Below are 19,374 nucleotides of genomic sequence, written 5' to 3'. Positions count from 1 at the left end.
ACAAGTGGCCAGCCCTGGGCCCAAATGCTGAGATTCTCTCCCACACCATCCTCACTTGCTCAACAGGATGTGTTCCCCTCCTCCAAAGCCAGGCCTTTACTCGACCTCCCACTGTCCTGTAACCAGGCCCTGCCTACGCAGTCTCTGTTGTGGCCACTGGATCCACCAAACCCTGCAGACTTGCATTTTCACCAGCGGCAGCTCTAGTCTACCACTGACCTGACTTTCACCCCGAGCATGGCCTGGTTTTCTTTGCAAGGCCCAGGACTTGGTAGCCCCCTTGTCTCCCTGCCTGCACCCCACAGGCCCCACTTTTTCCAGATCTGATATGGACAATGTGTTTATAGAGCTGGGCAAACTCCAGGCTTGCTATGACTTTCCAGGGAAAGATACTCCTCTGAAACAGGTAAGGGCTTGTTCTTTGACGTCTGTAAGTGTCAACTAAATAGGTGATGCCAGTGTGCCACCTGCAGAAGGGTTCCAGCATCCTCGGTGGCACTACCTTGCCTTCTCTCTCATTCTGGGCTGGATGCCACATACTTCCAAGAACTTTGCAACAAGGATTCTTTGGAGGAAGTCCAAAGACTGCACTTAGTGAGAAAGGGTTTTTTTCCCCCAAACACCTGGTGGGGCTGCCCAAGTGGTTGGGGAGATACTAGCTCAAGGGGGGGTCACCTGGGGCAGTGCACAGGCTGAGGAGGAGGAAGCACAGGAAGCAGCTTGCTGACTCTCCCTGGGCCCTATGAAAAGAGGACTCTTGCCTGGGGCCCTTGTAACCTGGCGTTGTAAACAACTGCGACGCTCCCAGCTGCTGTCCTCAGTGCAAGACATATGGAGGAAGACAAGATTGGGCTCTAAATCTGAGAAATGGAGCAAACCCCAGGGGTTAGGGAGTGGGGCGGCAGGAGCACCCAAGGGGAGTCATTTGGAAGCCTTTCCCCCACCCCCAGTGCACACAAATCAGGGAAGTGGCTCCAAAAATGTAAGCTGGAGCTCCTTGCCCCCATGGGAAGCTGGCAACCAGGCCCTTCCAAAAAAGGCTAAGGCACCTTAAATGTGAAGGAAGCACCCCAAGGGACAGTCAGAAGCAGCCTGGCGCAAAGCAGAGGTTTCCGGAAGCAGAGGCTGGGCCTGCTCTAGTCACTGAGTGCCCAAGGGTACCTGGCCATGGCAGGCACTCAGTAAGGACCTGCATGAATGCCTGGGTCCATCAGGAGCAGTTTGGGGCAGAGTGAGCAAAGTTGTAACGAATAAAAGGAACGTTGGGCCCCCCACTTTTGGGGACTGAGGAGAGCCAGGCCACATAAATAAGGGGGCAGCTGCGTTCAGGTGGGAAGCTGAGCCCAGGGTGTGCCCTAGTGGGCCAGTACAAACACTTGTGCCACAGCACGACCGGGAGTCGAAGAGGACTGTGGCACGAGCAGTGAGCCTCAGGCTCAAACAGCGCCCTTCAGAAGATACACTGAGTCACCGCTTGCTCTGTGAGCCCAGGAAGAGCTGTGTCTGGGCTGGCACAGTCCTCCTCGCTCCACCCACCAGCCATGGCTCCAGCCCTCCCCACACATCCTTTCTACTCTGCCTCATGGTCCCAAAATGCCTCTGAGCAGGTTCAGAGGAGGTGCAAGGCCAAATGCTTGAAGTAGACACCCCAGGGCACCACCACAGGACAAGGGGCTGTCCTCATTTAGGGTGGACAATCCTGAAACAGCATCCTCCCCTTGCGTCCCGTGCCCCCGTGTATCAGACACCGGGAATATATTTTATTCCACCTTCTGTGTCTTGTGGCAGCCACATCCCCACAAGAAAGCTGAGCCGTTCCTTAGAGAAGTAGAATAGATTTAATCTCTAAATGTGAAATGTTTAGGTTAGCAACAATTATTGAAACCCACAGACTGGGCAGAAGCTGTCCCCTGAAGGTATGCCAAGGTCCTGAAGGCTCCCTGTTCAGTTCGGAGCTGTTGGCCAGATGTTCACTTTGCGCTCTGCTTCAATGCAGTACTTCTCAGGAAGGCCGGAGGCTCTGCCAGGAAAATGCAGGGCAAGCGTGAGGAAGCCACAGGATCCAGAGGAGGCAAGAAGCAGCAGGTGCTGGGGGTGGAGCTTGCAGGACCTGGGGATCTGCACCCCAATACACTCCCAAAGCTCACCACCCCCCAACACACACACACTGCCAACCACTTTCCTACCAAGGTTCAGGTCCCAGAACATGCTGCCTGAGGCCATGTGACTTCATAGGGGTGGACTCTCTGAGCACCTCTGCCAAGGCACTCCTTCCCCAGATCCAGCCTTGCTCTTCTCTTTGGGGAAAGGAAAGGGAGCCTGGGAAGAAAGGGACCATGGTACCTCAGCTCTTCGAGTTTCTTCTTCTTAATGTCCTTAATGCGCTCCTGCCGCTTCTGGGCCTCCTCTTGGAGGCGCCGGCCCTCCTCGAAGGTGGCAATCCGGTTCTGCACCTGCTTCTGCTGGTTCTCACGCACCTGGCGCCGGAGCTCATTGGCGTGCTGCAAGCGCCCCGTGGCCTTTTTCTCCTCCTCTAGCCGCTCCTTCTCAATCTGCTCTCGCTGAGCCCTGAGGAGGGTCACAGAGTTCAAGAGGCCAGGCTGTGCCTGCACCTATCCTGCTGAAGAAAGACTGGGAGGCAGGTGCACGGCTCCTCCCTGGGGGATGCTCTCAAGGCCACAGACCTCGGCTCGAGGCCTGGGCCCTTCTGCAACTCAGGGCGGCCACCATGTGCTCCTGCCCCCTCAACCAGAAAGAGCCTCCTGGGCCACAGCTGTGTGTCAGGCAGCGCAGAAGGGCCCCAGGCTCAGTTAATGCCCAGCTGTCCAGGGTATTGAACTTCTTTAACAAGTTCTCACTGCACTCTGAAAATTGTGTAGCTGGTTCTACACCCAGGCTTTTGCACCCTGGGAGTTATGGCTGCTACTCTTGCTTCATAGCAACTCATAGCTCCTCTTTGGCTTGTTCTAACACTCCCTTCCTTCCTTCCTTCCTTCTTTCCTTCCCTCCTTCCTTCCTTCCTTCCTTCCTTCCTTCCTTCCTTCCTTGCAAAACCAGAAAACAAAGGGACAAAGGGCAAAGGCTTGAGCAAAACTACATAGGCTAAGTAAACTAACAGCAAGTTGAGAAAAAGCCTCACAGAAAGCCACAGGAAGCAGCCCCAAAGCTACCCACGTTCTCACGTGTATCTGCCCCTTTTCTGTGCTCCAGAGAGCTGTGCATAAAATTCAGGACTTGGATGCTTCCTTGGTGTCCTCTTGTCCCCTCCTTCCATTATATTGGAAGGAACCAGAATTCAGCTCAGAATGCCCTGAACACATTTCCTCTGAGATGTGACCACATTTTATTTCAATTTTTTCTGAGCCTATCTAGTATTTTTTTCTTTGGATGTCAGGGCCCATTAAGGGGTGTGTGTGTGTGTGTGTGTGTGTGTGTGTTTGTGTGTGTGATGGCTTTTGGTTTTGACTCTAAAAAACACACCTGGGCATTCCCCTCTGCCTGCTGTATTCTGTTGCTTCCTTCTATGTCACCTCAAATAAGGACCTAGAGGGAAAAAGAGCTGCTAACTCACCCTGCCTGCCTGCCTCCCTTCCTTTCCTCTCTAACAATAATAGCAGTAAAACCAACAAAGAAACAGGTGATATGGGCTGTAAAGCTAACCCTAAGTTCCTGGAAAACGGAAAAAGCTTAGCCTGGTATCTTAGTTCTCTTATTGCTCCTCCTCTCCAAATTCCTCTTAGAAGCTGCTTCCACCGAAATATCACACAAAGCCAGGCATGGGGGCACACACCTGTGGTCCTAGCACTCTGCAAGGTTGAGATAGGAGGATTTCAAATTTGCCCAGCCTGAGCAACTCAGCAATTTAGCAAGACCCCGTCTCAAAATAAAACACATAATTAAAGTGCCTGCTTAGGCAGATGCAGGGGCTGGGAGTTCGATCCCCAGGCATGACGTGCCAACCCTGACCCTGGGGCACGCTGAGATGACAATTGAGACTGGGTGTGGTGGTGCATGCCTGTAATTCCAGCACTTGGGAGGCTGTAAACAGGAGGTTCACTACGAGTCCGATCTACACAGTGAGACCCTGCACACCCTGTCCTAAATACTAAATAAATAAAACATAAATGAAAGGCTGGAGAAGCAGCTCCATGCAAAGGCTAGGTTCAAGTCCCCACACCTCTCTCTCTCTCTCTCTCTCTCTCTCTCTCTCTCTCTCTCTCAATGGGCCCTGACATCAAAAGAAAAAAATACTAGAAAAAAAATTGAAATAAAATGTGGTCACATCTCAGAGGAAATGTGTTCAGGGACATTCTGAGCTGAATTCCGGTTCCTTCTAATATAATCAAAACCGAGCTCCAAAGCCATCTTAGGGAGGCCAGGTATGGTGGGCACACCTGTAACCCCAGCACTTGGAAGGCTGAGGCAGGAGGATTACTGCAAATCTGAGGCCAGCCTAGGCTCCACAAGTGAGCTCAAGGCCAGCCTATACTACATAACAAGACCCTGTGGAGAACAACAACAACAACAAGCCATCGTAGGCAGGGGTCTTTCTCCTGCTCTCCTCTCACAAGCTCACTCCTATCCCAACAAAGATCCAAACACACTCTTTGTTTTCTCGTCCCCGCTCCCCATCCTCCATGATCTACCATACTTGTTGCATCCTCTCAAACCCCAGCAGCTCTTTCTACCAGCCAGACACCTCCTAAAATCCCACCCCCTCTACAGAGCCTTCCCAAGTTTATCTGTTGAGAGTGGCTGGCTTCCTTGACCTTTTGTATCTGGACCCCAAACACACACTGCTGGGACAGCACGGTGACTCACCCCTGCCTCAACACTGATTCCCTATGTGTAGATCACATTCCTGTGGTGTATCTTCCTCTAACTAGAGGAGTGAATGTGAAGAAAAGCGTTCTGTCACACTGGAGGGAAACCCTACGAATGTAAACAATGTGGTAAGGCCTTCACTTTTTGCAGTGCCCTCCATGTGCCTGAAAGAACTCATTCTAGAAAAACCCTATGAATGCAAACAACATGGAACAGAATTCACTTTTTCTGTTGCTTCAAATATATGAAAGAACTCTCCCTCTATGGAAACCCTATGAAGGTAAACAGTGTGGTAAGACTGATGCTTACTCCAGAGACCCCTGAAAGCTTGGAAGAACTCACATTGAAAGAAACCTTATAATAAAGAGCAGAATAAAAGATAAATAGGAAGTGCGGAAGTCTTTTCCAACTGGATGAGGGAACAAGACAGAGGGACGGAGGAAGGAGGGAAAGGAAAGGTGATGGGGGTTTGAGAATTGAGGGGGGAAATGAAGAAAATAGAACTTTTGCAAGTGAAAAGGGGTCTAAGAGTTAGAAAGGGCAGGCCAGGAGGGAAGCATTAGAGGATGAAAACTAAAGGAAGTAAAATGTATTATGTGCATGTACTGACTCTGCATAATAAAGGTAATTATTATGTACTACAGATATGAAATAATAAAAAATTTTTTAAGAGGAAAAAAGAAACAAAAGTATTCTGTATACCTTGGGTGGTGGGCACTGGGAAATCTGCGTGGGAAGAGCCCACCACTCTACAGGGTTGGGTCCATGATCCTGTGCCAGGCTACGCATTAAAATCATGTTGGGAGGGGCTGGGGAGATAACTCAGTGGAATAAGTGCTTGCCTGGCAAGAAAAAGGTCCTGAGTTCTATCCCTGGTACCACCAAAGATAAATAAATAAATAAAACAAAATAAAATAATGTTGAGGATTTCAAAAGATACTGACATGTAATATCAACATTTTTGCAAAGGTGCCAGGCATTTCTGAGGCGGTGTAGATCAGCTATATCTTATTCAACATACTGAGCGTTAAAGATGTCCCTCTGTCTAGATGCGGGAAGCCCTTACGTAGGCCACCCGGGAGGCTCTGGCTTTAAAGTCAGAAAAATCTGGATTGCTGACTTTGACAAAGACAGTCTAAGAGCGAAGACACCCACTGTGACGGTCACCTGACCCAGAGACACTAGGACTAGATGACAAGCTGGGACAGCAGGTGAAGTCCAACCTGTCTGAAAGAGCAGGCCAGCTTTAATAACTGGCTAGTGCATCTGCTTGAGGTAAACAAAGCTCAGCAGAGGCAAATGGGTCAGCAGCACAAGCAGGACCTTCATTTCATTTCATTAATATTTATTAGCGCTGCTGCTAAAGATACATAAATGTCCTAGGGCCCAGAGACCAGGAGGGAGAGGGGACACATCTGGAAGGCAATCCGGAGCCCAGGGGCAACGTCGCTGAGGGCATCTAGGAAGGTGTCTCCTCCACCGGGTGTCTAGTGACAATGGCACAACCCCAAGGGCAGGGAAAGTATGGAGCCAAAGGGCATCGCAGCCAGCGAGTACTACCTATAGGGCCTGTGAGCCTATGAAAGATCAGGAATCTGGCTCTGGCGAGGACATAGCATCCCCCAGATCGGCTCTGCCTCTGCCAGGGCCCTGAACTGCCAGGTCTACATGCCACTATTAGAGACAGTACAGAGACCAAAGGCCTGAAGCATGCTTGCCGTGGAAGTCAGGCCACCCATTTAATCTCTACTTATCTAGGCATAACTTATGTAATTCTGTAATATCCAGATTCAAATTCTGCTCGGCTGCTCTCCAAGGTCCAGAACAAGAAGGGAGTTGTTTCTAGGTTGATCCAGTCTGGTGGTGACAGATAACAACTGGCAGAAAATAGAGTACAGAGGGAGCCCAGTGGCATCTGTGAGTCCTGACTGCTGAGGGGAGCATCAGGGACAGGGAGCCCTATGAACGCTTTCTGCTGCTTAGGTGCTGGAATTATCCTTGAGACAAAACAGAGAGCAGAAATGAAAGTATGAAAAGTTGTCAGGCAGGAAAAACGGATGCACAGAGGCGAAGTCCATTCGAACATAAATCTCTAGCACCTTCCCACGGAGTAAGCAAGAGCTCTCTTTGTTGATTCCTCGTGGCCGCCGTGGTATCTAGAGCAAAGCTTTGATTGTATATGTCAGTGCACCTTTGCGGAATCCATGGCAAAGGTCTCCTTCAAAGTCCTACCCTAGTGACACAGCCCTCAGTGAATGGAGTTCTTCTCCACCCCTCTCAGTCTCTTCTGGGGAAGCCTCCTCCCTAACTTGCAGGTGGACCCAGGAGCAGAGGGCCAGATTTACATACACCTTCACTTCCCTAGGATAAATAGCCCTGATAAGCCTCAAAATGGTCTCGCTATGCAATTTGTGCTGGCCTTGTGCACACCTTCTGTAGTCCCCAGGCTGGCCTCGAGCTGGAAGTGAGCATGCTGTCCCAACCTCCCCCATGCTGGAATTACAGGCATGCCTCACCACCTCAGGTTCCTGGCGGGCATAATGCACCCAGGGATCTGAGCCAGCAAGGTATATGGCACCAGAGATCAAACTGGGGACTTGGACTTGCCAGTAGGTGCTCATTCCTCTGAGCTATCTCCCCAGCCCCAAGCCTCAAAATCCTAAAAGCACTTCCAGATGCTATTTTCAATTCTCTCATCACAGACTTCTTGGCTCACGCCGTTCAAGACATTCTAACCACCCATCTAGTAGAGTCATAGCACCACCATGGTCAAGAGGGATATGTGTCTATTCATCAAGAAAGTGTCTCTCCATCTAGCGTGAATCATCCCTGCTAGGTACCTCCTCACACCCCTCCCACTGTAAGACTCACAGGGAAAGCAAGCCAGGGTTCCCACTCCCCTCCTACCGGAGAATCCGTTCAAACTCATCCCGGTCCCGTTGCACCTGAACAGCCAGAGTGTGCTCCTTGAACGCCACCTGTTCCAGTCGACTTTTTCGCAGCTTAGCCTCAGTTTCCATCTTCTTTTGTGCATTTTCCTTTTCCTTTCTGCGCCATTCTCGGTCTGCAACCTCTTGGTTGCGCCTGGCCCGCAAGGCATCCTGGGAAGGGATGGGGTGAACATGTGTAAAAAACCTCAGGTATGGGCCAGGTGTCTCAAGGAAGACACCTATGTACAGCGTTACTCAGTCATCCTTAAGAAGCACGTGGATTTCTCCAGCAGCAAATCATTCTAAGAAAGAACCCAGCCTAGAACTTTAGGTCAGAAGACAGCCCAAGGGGTCACTTTGTCCTTCCCTCCACTTTGCCCCATTCCTTCCAAGTCCCCAAACACCTACAGGCAGTCCAGTCATTGCTTCCAATTTTAAAAACTATTAATGACAGAGATATCACAAGTTCCACTGGTGACAAATTTCATCCAGACAAGGTCAAAAGTTCTTTACATAGAAGCCAAAACCTTTCTTCATTAAGCTCCTTGTTCCCTATCACCAAAGCACATGGCAGACACAAGGCAGCCACTACTCTATGTCTCATGCTTGGGACCATTTTACAGGCTGCCACAGGGAGAACTATAGGAGTGGTGCAGGCAGGAGAAAGCGGAGAAGGAAAGGAGGCCAGTACCTGTTCTGCCTGGTAGTCCTGGGCCTTTTCCTGCATGGCCCTCAGGCGCGCAATCTCCTTCTCTTTCTCTCTCCGGATTCTCTCCTGCTCAGCCTCAAACTCTGCTTCTCGAGCCTGCCAAGAGAAGAGGCCTCACTAAATAGTTCTCTTTGACCCAGCCTTGAACAGAGAACAGCCCACATGACACAATTCTATTATCTCCCCCATCACTTTCTGACTCTTAAGAAAGGCAAAATGTACTCAGCAAATGCATGGACACAAAAAGTTAGTCTTTGTAAAATACTTCTTTTTGGCAGTACTGGAAATTGAACCCAGGACTTTTGCACTGAGCTACATCCCCAGGCTGGTCTGAACCGGTGATCCTTCTACCTCAGCTTCCCACTATACTTGGCTTACAAGTATGCACCACAAAGCTGCCTTAAAATGCTCTGTGGTTTACAAAAGTCTTTCCTATGCATTCAACTCATGAGACAGATATTACAGATGAGGAAGCTGACATTCATAGAGATCAAAGAACCTGCCCAAGATCACCTAACCAGTAAAAAGTCAAACAGGGTTTGAATGCATCTATCTTCCTGAGCACACCTTTTGTACCCTCAGCACATGGCAGATAATTTTCAAGGTGCACGGCCACTGGGCCCAGTAGCAACTGTGGCTCTCTGCCTGTCTTGTAAAGTGCAGCAGGTGGAGGTTATCTCATTAATCCCTGGGCAAAGAGCCAACCATGCTCTGGGCAATCCCACAGCAGTTGGCAGATACCCACAGAGTGAACCATCAAAATTAGTTTCTTTTACCGCCTCTCTGAAAGGGTGAGTATATCCCTAAAGCTTCCCAACCCTAGGACTTGGGCAATAAGACTGAAGGCAGAGCGTGAATGAAAATGTGATCTTCCCAACAAGTACCTGCCTTAGGCCTCATTCTACCTTCCCAGGCTCCTGGGCAACCCAGTGGGCTGCCTGCTTGCGAGCCGTGCTCTGCTCTGTCAAGCTGGGTCAGCTTTCAGCTCTGCGGGGGCAGCGCTGGCCAAGGCTACAGACACCCCTGAGAGGGGAAGCAACTGTGACATTCAATCATGCATCACAGCATGTTGTGATCAAGGCCAGACCGCATACACAAAGGTGGTCCCCAGTGATTACATCATCAAGTGACACTGTATCCTCTACATACTCTGTGACCGTCAACGACGATCAAATCACCTAATGACACCTTTCTAAGAATGGGCACCATCATTAAGCGAAACGGGATAGAACGCACTTAGGTACTGACCCTGGAGTGTAGAGGCTCACATGTCTCATCCCTATGCGGGCACTAGCCTCTCCCAGCTACTCCTGGCCAGGATCCTTTCCATGGACAAAGATAAGATATATCCCTCCTGATCAGAAAGCTACAGTTATGGCTCAGCACTGCACCCCCTCTGTCCTGCTCAAGGTCCCAGACACCCCCAACAACATCTCGCAGCTCTCCAGTGCTCTCAGGTCATCCTGCCATCCTCCCTTCTCATGATGACTGTCTCACACGCTGCTGGAGCGTCTCCAGCTCGTATGCATAATTAGCTCATTATCTCCACCTCCCTCCATCCAGGGAAGTAACTGTTGGGTTCTATACCCAGGACTAGGCACTCCATCTAGCCTGATACTAGACACACGTTGAAGCGTTCAGTCTTATTTTGAATCAATCCACAGCTACACCACAATGGTTGTAAAGATTAAATGAGACAGCACAAATAAAACAACAGCACAGAGCATATGTACAGCCTCAGTGCTTAATAAACAGTAGTTATAAAACAATCAAGATGTGATATATGTGTAACAATTCCCCACAATGAATGCATTCATTATATGCTGCAAACATATACTAATAAAAGGGAGGAAAATAAAATATTTAAAAATATAATAAAAGAAAAATAAATGGTAGTTATACAGCCATTACTACGGTGAGGACGTAACGTCTATGGCTCACTTCTCTCACAGTCCTGCTCTGCAGAGTGCGGTACTATACCCTGTGCCTCCCCAGAATCTTCTACGAGAACCAGAGCCAGAGAGTGAGCTTTGCTGACTTTCATTTTTTGTGGCTTGTTTTCAACATAAATCAATACACCAACTGTGTCTGTCCAAATGATAGCTACCTTCCCCTCCTTCATTAAGAATCCCTACTCCAGGGAAACACAGAGAAATGTGATGCATTTCCTGTTAGCTTAGAACTACAAAAGTTTCAGGGCAGACAGGACCAACATAGGAAAAAACAATCAAGTGTTTCTTTCTTTTTACACAAATCCATCTTCATGCATACCTAAAAGCCTTCTTTTGCCCTCTGTCCCCCAGAGACCCCAATCATTCCATCCCTCAATTTTGCTCCAGGATGAGTCCACACGTCTGGAAGTTCTACCCACCCATCGCGGTTTGTAGGCTTCCCTCTCCACACCATGCCTTTGTTCTGACAGGTTCTACGGTGAGCGGAAGGAAAAGGCTATTTTTCCTGAGTCTGACACCCAACACAGGATGCTGACTCAGGATTACTGGGGAAAGCCAAGCCTTGAAAAATCCACCAAAACTTCACTTTCACCAATCATTGCAATTTTCTTCCCTTCCTGCCCATGATCCTGGTCCCAACTTCTAAACCAAGGTGTTAATGAGAATAACACACCCATCTGGGGTTCTTTCTAGGTTACTTTCTGCTAATGAACAAATGTTCTGGCCAAGATGAAGAGGAAAAAAAGATCCAAGCACCTGATATAAGGCCATGTAGTTTATTTTATTATTATTTTTATGTATTTGGTACAGGGTCTCACTATGCAGCTTGCACTCATAGTGATTCTCCTGTCTCAGCCTCCCTGGTGCTGAGATTACAGGTGTGTGTCACCAGCTCAGTGTGCCCAGGGACAGGGACATGGCACGTAATGCTGGGAATTGAACCCCAGTTTCAGTGATTGCCTAGGCAGGTGCTTAGTCCACTCAGCTATATCACTGGCCCAGGACATGCAGAAGGAAGATGGCACCACTTCTGCTAGAGTTCCCTTGGCACTACACCTGCCTCCTGAGGCTACAGCCACGCTGTTCCCAGCCAGAGAGAAACCCAGTCCCTTACCATCTTCTTCTTGGTGAATTCCATCACCATCTGGTCGGCCAGCTTCTCCTGAGCCAGCAGCTGTGCTTTCTGCCTCTGGTTTTCGTCATTGATGCGCTTAATCTCAGCCTGCATCTTCAGCTTTTCCTGATGTCTCTGCTGCAGGTCCTGCCAGGCAAACAGAGAGAGACTCAGAGCAGGAGGAGGTGGAACAAGAGGCTGTAGGCTTACAGGGGTAAAAATGAAGACAGAGACAGGAGACAGAGGCGCTGCTACAGCCCTGCCTCCATCACCACCTTGGTTAAGGCTGCTCTCCTACCGGTCCTCGGGATGGCTGCCCAGTGGCCACCCGCCCACCTCCGCACACCTAGGGAGTGAAGGCTCTCAGAGCTCTACTCTGTGCCCCTCCCTGCTTGTGACTCCAATTCCCAGCCTGGTGGCTTTGTTCATGCTGCTCTTCTCCTGCCTTCAATCCCTTCATTTGCTTCTCCTATGTAAACCCAAACTTTTGTTAAAATTTTCTTTTAATCTTTTTTTCCCTCAGCACCAGAGGTTGATCCCAAGACCTCTGCACTGAGCTATCTCCCCAGCCTTTTTTTATTGTGTTTTCAAATTTTGCGACAGGGTCTAAGTCACTAAATTGCCTAAAGTGGGCTTGAATTTACAATTTCCTGTCTCCGCCTCCCGGAGTGCTGAGATTATAGGCGTGTATTACAATGCCAAGATTCAAATTTTCTTTTTTAAATTTACTTTTTAAATTGACAAACTCAAATTTTTAATCTCCATACAATTGGTAATGCCTAACAATAAGTATCACCCTGCTTACGTGCTTTCCACTGTGTCCTCTGTGTTCACTGGGCGCTCCGCATGGCCCATCTCTAACATCTAAGTATCATCCCCCAACTGTGATAGACACCTCTTGGGCATATGAAGTGACTTGCCCAAGGCCACACAGCTAATAGACCCAGAGCCAGGATTTAGAAATTGCTTTCTCTCATGTAATTTCAGCCTTCTCTGAGATCTCACTTTATCATCCCAGCTTTCAGTTTTCTCTCTATTCCTGAATTACCTCTGCACTCATGGTGGCCCGAGGCCTCTTGGGAGGGATCCTATACTACTACAGGAAAACAGCAATATAAACTATTGCTAAATAAAGACCAAAATGAGTAGCATGTGAGAACCATGAGCATAAAAGTCCTAGACACACACACATACACACACACACACACACACACACACACACACACACACACAAACTGCATCTCTGACCTCTGGGGAAAAGAGTCCCAGCTATGGAGAAAAGAGTCACTCTAACCCTGAGGGACAGAGCCTTTCTGAGAAAGGAGCTCCTGTCTTTTCCATCTCTGAGCCCCCCAAATCTCCCACTCTCAGACCACCTCTGAGCCCAGGCCCATTCTCAGGTTAGGGCAGAAAGGGGCACTGCAACGTCGTGCACCTGACCTGCGACCTCACGCACCATGACCTCTGGTGGATTTTCCACTCCTCACTTCCTACACTTTTTAGCTCCCTTTGTTTCTTCAAAGCCAAAATCCCTCCTGGGCCTTGAAGCTCCTCAGTCCAACTTCTGCCCCAAGTTGCTCAAGTCAACCCTGCCTCGTGCCCTGCTCTTGGGCTACCTTTTGGCCTGCCTGGCTCACTCCACCCCAGTTCAGGCTCCCCACCCCAGGAAGCCTTCTGAACCGCATCAGCACAGGAAGCCGCTGCCTCTCTAGTCTGTGAAGCCCATGAGCTACAGCCTTGAGCATTCCTTCTCTCACTCTGCACACCATTCACTCAACATTTCCACTCGGCTCCTCCAACTAACACTCCTTTTTTTCCTTCTCCATTTCTTCTTTGGTTTTCTGGCTTCTCTCACCAGTTTAGGCCTTCTGTTGATGCCCACAGCATTACCGAATCTCACTGAATCTCAAAGCTAAGGAAGCTGCTGGCCTTTGATCCAGGACATATAGACAACCATGGGTCTATTGCTTCCTTCCTTATTTACTCTTTGACTTGATGTTTTTGTTGGCCCACTTAATTTCCAAGAAACCAAGGACTTTCCCTGTTTCACCTCTGGAACCTTCAGAGCAACCCAAAGAAACTCCTTGCTCTCTTCTCCATCTTGCTAACAAGGTGGGAAAGGCCGCCTATGCATCTTGAGATGACAGGGCAGCTCTAAAACAGGGGAAGCATGGAATTTCTAACCTAAAATTACCACTTCCTTCTGGAGGCTCAGGGAAAGACACCCACAGGACAGTGACCCTGCTGCAGAGTAACAATACTGACTGACTCTTGGAAATTCCTATCGATTCCCCCTCTCCACAATCTGGTTGGAATTTCCACTCTTTTTTTCTCACATCCTTTCCCTGTGTATGTTCCCCTCCCACTCCTTCCTAGCCTTGTCCTACCCTCTCTCCTGAGCCTTAGCCCACTCCTCAAGCAATTCACAAAGCTAAATGCTCCCTTTCCTCTCTCCACTACCCACTGACCTCCATCCCACCCCTGACACTGATCCCCACACTGCGGGTGCTCTGATCACCTTCAGAGCTACAAGTCTGCCCACCTGGGGGACCCTCTGCAGCTCCCTCACTCATCACCATCAAATGCACAGCCTGATACCAACCCAGTCATCCACAAACCAGGCGAAGGGATAAAAATAAAAGAATATATGCTCCACAGGTTAAGCAGTGCCATAAAGGAAAATATCAGACAAATGCCAATGTGGAATATCCTCTAAAGCAAGCAACTGCCTGGATGCCTCCAAATATCAGTGTAACAAAAATAAATGAATGGGGGCATGTGGACAGAGGATGGTTAATGCACAGTGGTGCAACTGGATACAAAGACTAGCGTCTAACATTCTGTGGCACCCTGGGAGAGCTACTGCTGACAACTTATTCTACATTTCAAAAGAGCTAGGAGAGGAGATTCTGAGTGTTCCCCCATGAAGAAATGTTAACTGGAAATGAGGGATACGCCAGCTGCCCTGATCTGACCACTGCACATTGTGTACTGAACTGTCATACTGTACCCCCTAAACATGCACAATTACCATGTCAACTATTTTAAAAATAAAAGCACCAATGACTGAGATTGTAGTGATCCTCCCATTTTCAGCCTCCGCAGCGCTAGCATTACAGAATGTGCCACTATGCCTGGTCTTAGTCACCAACTCAGTGCACCTGGGGGCGCAGGGCCAACGCGGCATGCAGTGCCAGGGAGCGAACCCCAGTCCATGCAGTTGCCTAAGTAGGTACTTAGTCTGCTTCTATATCTTACTGGCCCTGCATTGTAAGAGTTTCTGATAAGAATGTTATTGCGAGCTGAGGAAGCTAGGAAATTGATCACATATGTGTAGTTGAGACTAGGCCTCAGTGCCTAAAGCAAAAAAAGCTACCTCAGTACTGGGGTAAACATCCTGTCTGGTTAAAGTCAGCTATTAGTCGCTAGGCAACCTTGTGTCACATGTGACTAACTTTGTAAAAGTATAAATAAACAATCATTTTGTGCAGCTGCATTAGTCTTGCCCATCAGGCAGAACAGCAACCACCTAGCCCAGCTTTTGTCTTCTTGTCTATCTTTCTCATGCCTGCTGCCGTTTCTCCCCAGGTGGAACCTCGCAGTGAGACCAACAGATCCCCACAAATGTGATAACAGTACTACTGATATCTAAGACTTCTTCAGAGATTCAGGCTGATGCATTTTAGTAACAAAGTGTTAAGATATCTGCAATTTAAGATAGATTAACAGTAGAAAAATATAGATATGTATGAAAACAAGCAACTAAAGCAAATTGTTAGTATTCACTAAGTCTATAGCAAGAATTCACAGGTAGGCCTGCTGAGGCAGACACAGGAACCAGGGGTTTGATCCCCAGGCCTGGCATGCTGGCCCCATCCGCCAAGGTATGCTGAGATGGCATTTGAAACTGGACATGGTGGTGCACACCTGTAATCCCAGCTCATGGGAGGCTGTAAACAGGGGGGGATCACTATGAGTCCAATCTACATAGTGAGACCCTGTACTAAAATATATATATATAAAAAAAAAAAAGAATTCACAGGTAGAATACAAAATTAACTTTTCTGAGCATGTAAAATTTTTAAAATAAAAAAAAATGAAGGAAAAAGAGAATAGACGCTCCAAATGCCAGTCATGTCCCTCCGTGGCTGTGTACCTTGCAACAGAATAGATCAGACAAGTAGAAAAGGACATGTAAAGTCTCCTTAACTTGGGCAAGCATTTCTCAGATGTTGCTTTTTCAGTGGGTATATCTACACATCTTCTTTAGGTTCCCAGAACAAAGAGTTGGCTTTGCCACACAATTAGTGACAATGGGATGCTATGCACTTTAAATAACAACGGAGAGCCTGGAACCAAGGCATGGCCACTGTTCATCTACAAAGTGTGTTCTATCTTTAGGCAATGGACACAGGCTATAAAGCGTGGCCATGTTTACTTGTGCAAAGCTCGCAGCCCTAGACTTGCTTTATGTGTCTGTTCACATTAGTCTCAGACCCCAGGTCCCAGGGAAGCAGGGCCAATGTCTCCCTAGTCACTGCTCATTCCCCAGCATGACACCATAGCCAAATAAATGTTTAATGTGGCAATAAAAAGGGGATGATGATGACATTGTGAAATGAGCATGTGTCTGGGAGGGAATCAGCCCACACCCTGAAACCCCCCAATCTTAGAGGGTTTTGTTGCAATTGCTGGTAAAATTTGGCGAGGCCCGTGTGGCCCCATTACCCGCAGATCCTCCTCGTGGAGCTGCTCCATGTACTCCAGCAGCTGCTCCTTCTCCTGCTCCCGCTGCTCCGCAAGGAGCGAGCGCTCCTCCTGGTTCTTTTCCATCTGTTCCACAATGTGTCGTCTTCCTCTGGGAAGGAACAGTAAGACAGTGTTACAGATACCCAGGCTCCAAGTCCCTCTGCTCTAACATCCACCTAAACACCCACCCCAAAACAGGAAGGAGATTTTACAGGGACAATTTGGCAAGCACCCCTTTGCACATTCACAGTGGGGCCCTAATTCCTATGTCTCACTGCCCAGTGGCTCTGAACCACCAGTGGCACGTACATGCAGGAGTGTCCCATCAGGCAGTATAGGACGGTCCCATTGCATAGAATGAGTTTCTCAAATCCTACCTCTTCTCAAATCTTCTCTGAGTATGGGAACCAGCCTGCTGAAATTTCGAAGACTTACAAAGCCCAGGACTTCAGATACATGTGAAGCGTGTGTTATCCCCTGCCCCTGCCTCCTCTGACAACTATTTTTCTTATATCTTACCTACATTTAAGACAACCCACTGCTGCACAACAGGGCTGGGACTGAGGAAGTCTCTCAGTCAGGTGACTCCCCAGCCTGAGTAAAGAGTTGGAGACTGGGTCTGTGTTGTTACCAGTAATGTTCTGCATGTGCCTAAGATGTCAGTAAACTTGGGAGCAACTAGACCCCATGACATCAGTACAGGCTGGAAGAATGACAGAAAACAAGATCTGGAAAGACTCAACATGAAGGAGTACAGTACTTCATTCTCTTAGGAAGAGGACTTTCTGGGCTTCCTATTCCAGGTGAAATGAACCTGAAAGGAGCCCTGAGTTCAATACAACAACCAGGTGAATTCATCAGAGATATTCTGCATTGCAGCTGCTTGAGCCGAACGTGCACAGCCACTTAGATACAAAATCAACTTTGGCTAGGAACCCTCTGCAGCCTACTTCGTGCCTATTAGAACCACAAAGAGGCATGGTTCAAGGTAACCAAATGCAGCTGGAGAGAGAAAAATGCCAACCAAAGTGCGCTGTACAGGATGCTCCTATGGGTGAGTCATTTTGTGTAGCTGGTGCTCTAACTCTAGAACACTATGCTTCTGTCATCTACCTACTCTGGGACTTGACCTATTCTGAAAAATGATGGGAGAGAAACACTGAGTGTATTCATGCTCGTATGAAGTGAGCACCTAGCTCCAGGACAAACATTGTGCGAGGGCCTGGAGTTTCAGACAGGAATGACACAGCCCCTGTCCTTTATGACTCCAAGTCTAGTAAGGGTTAAGAAGGAACCACATCCCAGGAAGACATGTGGAAGAGTGACAGTGCACAGAAGAAAAGCTCCTGAGCTAGCCTGAAGAAGGGAGCCTTCTCCATGGAGGTGACAGTAAAGCCACATACTACAGGAAGGGAAAGCATTTTCCCTGAGGAAAAAGAAAGAGAATAGGATTCCAAAGAGAGGGAATCTGTGCCAAGGCCTAGCACGCAGGGGAAACAGGGAATGTGGAGTGGGTGGCAGGAAGTGGTGAGGACTTGGACTGAGCTGGGGCCAGATGGAGGAGCACTTGCTATAATCGTGTCAGCGAGCTTGAAAGTTCTGTGACTCCCTGTACCCTGCCTGGAGGACAACAGAAGGTGACAATGCCCAAGTCTCAGCTCATCCCTCCTGGCTAGGCCACATGGACTTCATGGAGCTCAGAAATGACGTAGGGAGGAAAACGCAAACCACATCTTTACCGTATTCTTTCCTCCCTCCTCCTCCTGTCCAGTTCCTCCTGCCTTTGGATGGATTTCTGCCGCTCCACTTCCATCATCTGATCCAGCCGCTTCTCCTCTGCATCTAGCTCTTTTTGTATCTGCTGCTTCTCCAGGATCTGGGCATCCCGGATGGCATGGCACTTGGCATTGAGGATAATCTAGGGAGTGGGGAAGAAACCGTGGCACCAGGCTTTGGGGACAAGGATAAAGAAGGACACGCTATGGGTGTGTGGGAGGAGATCAAATATCTCTGAGTGTGCTGAGTGGGTGTGCAGCTGCTCACAGTCCACAGAGCCAATACCATTTAGTAATCTGCCCTCCCCCTTTGCATAGCTGAGATACCCTCTGGGGTCTGACTCTATGACAGCCTCTGTGCAGAGAGACCCAGACTAGCGTCTCTTGGGATTATGAAGTGCTTGGGAAGTGATGGATTTTACCCTTCTGAATATACTGAAAGTTATGAGCTTTCACCATAAAATTCACCTACAGAAATACACACGGAATTTCCATATAGCTTCTGAGGCTGATGACCCCACTTAGGAACCTAGGAAACCCAAGGTAAGCTCAGGGGACTAAGGTAACCTAACTGAGGCCACACCATTAGCTTTATGTGCTGGAAGAGCCCAACAAGACACAAAAAGGGATGAAACCATGCATGGGCCCATCAATAAAACCAAGACATAAAAGCTCTAGAAAAGAAAAGGAAGTGAAAGCAAGAAAGATTTACCTAAGAGATAGAAATCAGAGAAGAAAGGACTGAGGAGTCAGCATGTTTCACTTGGTCGGAAGCAAACCACACACAAATGAATTACAAAATTGAATTTCAAATGAGTGCCTGGTTTTTATGCACTCTGCTAAAAGAAGCACTCTGGACTGAAGTCAAAACAAATCCTATTGCTGCTCCACCATCAGTGACCAGAATTGAACTGGCAGGATAAAAATAAAAGCAATACTCCTATACCTATTTATCAATCACAATTCACCAGGTTCTCCAGATTTTAGTTTACTCTATCCTGCCAACAGAAGGGCCGGCCAGACAGCTCAATGGACTAAAGCACCTGCTTGGGCAAATGCTAGGACGAGAGTTCAACCTGGTGCTGTCACCTCCACTGCCATGCCAGCTCCGCCCCCTCAGGCATGATGAGACCTTGACTAAGACTGGGCATGATGGTGCAAGACTGTAATCCCAGCGCTTGGGAGGCTGAAAGCAAGAGGATCACTATGAGTCTGATCTACATAGTGAGACCCTGTAGACCCTGTAGTAAACACATTAAAAAAAAAAAAAAAATTACACACACAAAAAATATAATCCTGCCAACAGTTCTACTACATTGAG

At 48.4% G+C, this 19,374-nt stretch overlaps 1 protein-coding gene across 4 annotated transcripts in view; it reads right to left on the bottom strand.

Annotated features, from left to right (window-relative positions):
* Positions 1–1,825: 1,825 nt before the first annotated feature.
* Cfap45 (cilia and flagella associated protein 45) overlaps positions 1,826–19,374 on the bottom strand; it is a 41,629-nt gene continuing 24,080 nt past the window's right edge. For 3 of the 4 annotated variants that reach the window (XM_004639944.2, XM_023699829.1, XM_023699831.1), the window contains exons 6-12: positions 18,018–18,196; positions 16,258–16,387; positions 11,530–11,676; positions 8,446–8,559; positions 7,732–7,925; positions 2,344–2,568; positions 1,826–2,020 (exon numbers count right to left, since the gene is read on the bottom strand). In XM_004639944.2, coding sequence (XP_004640001.1) covers positions 1,945–2,020; positions 2,344–2,568; positions 7,732–7,925; positions 8,446–8,559; positions 11,530–11,676; positions 16,258–16,387; positions 18,018–18,196 — 1,065 coding nt within the window. In that variant the 3' untranslated portion in view covers positions 1,826–1,944. Of the gene's footprint in view, positions 2,021–2,343; positions 2,569–7,731; positions 7,926–8,445; positions 8,560–11,529; positions 11,677–16,257; positions 16,388–18,017; positions 18,197–19,374 lie in introns of those variants that run through there. The other variant, XM_023699832.1, reaches the window with a different exon arrangement.

The sequence above is a fragment of the Octodon degus genome, unplaced genomic scaffold, assembly GCF_000260255.1.
Source record: "Octodon degus isolate 3935 unplaced genomic scaffold, OctDeg1.0 scaffold00116, whole genome shotgun sequence".
Classification (NCBI taxonomy): Eukaryota; Metazoa; Chordata; class Mammalia; order Rodentia; family Octodontidae; genus Octodon; species Octodon degus.
Note: the sequence above shows the minus strand (reverse complement) of the source record. Positions and strands in the feature narration are given on the sequence as shown.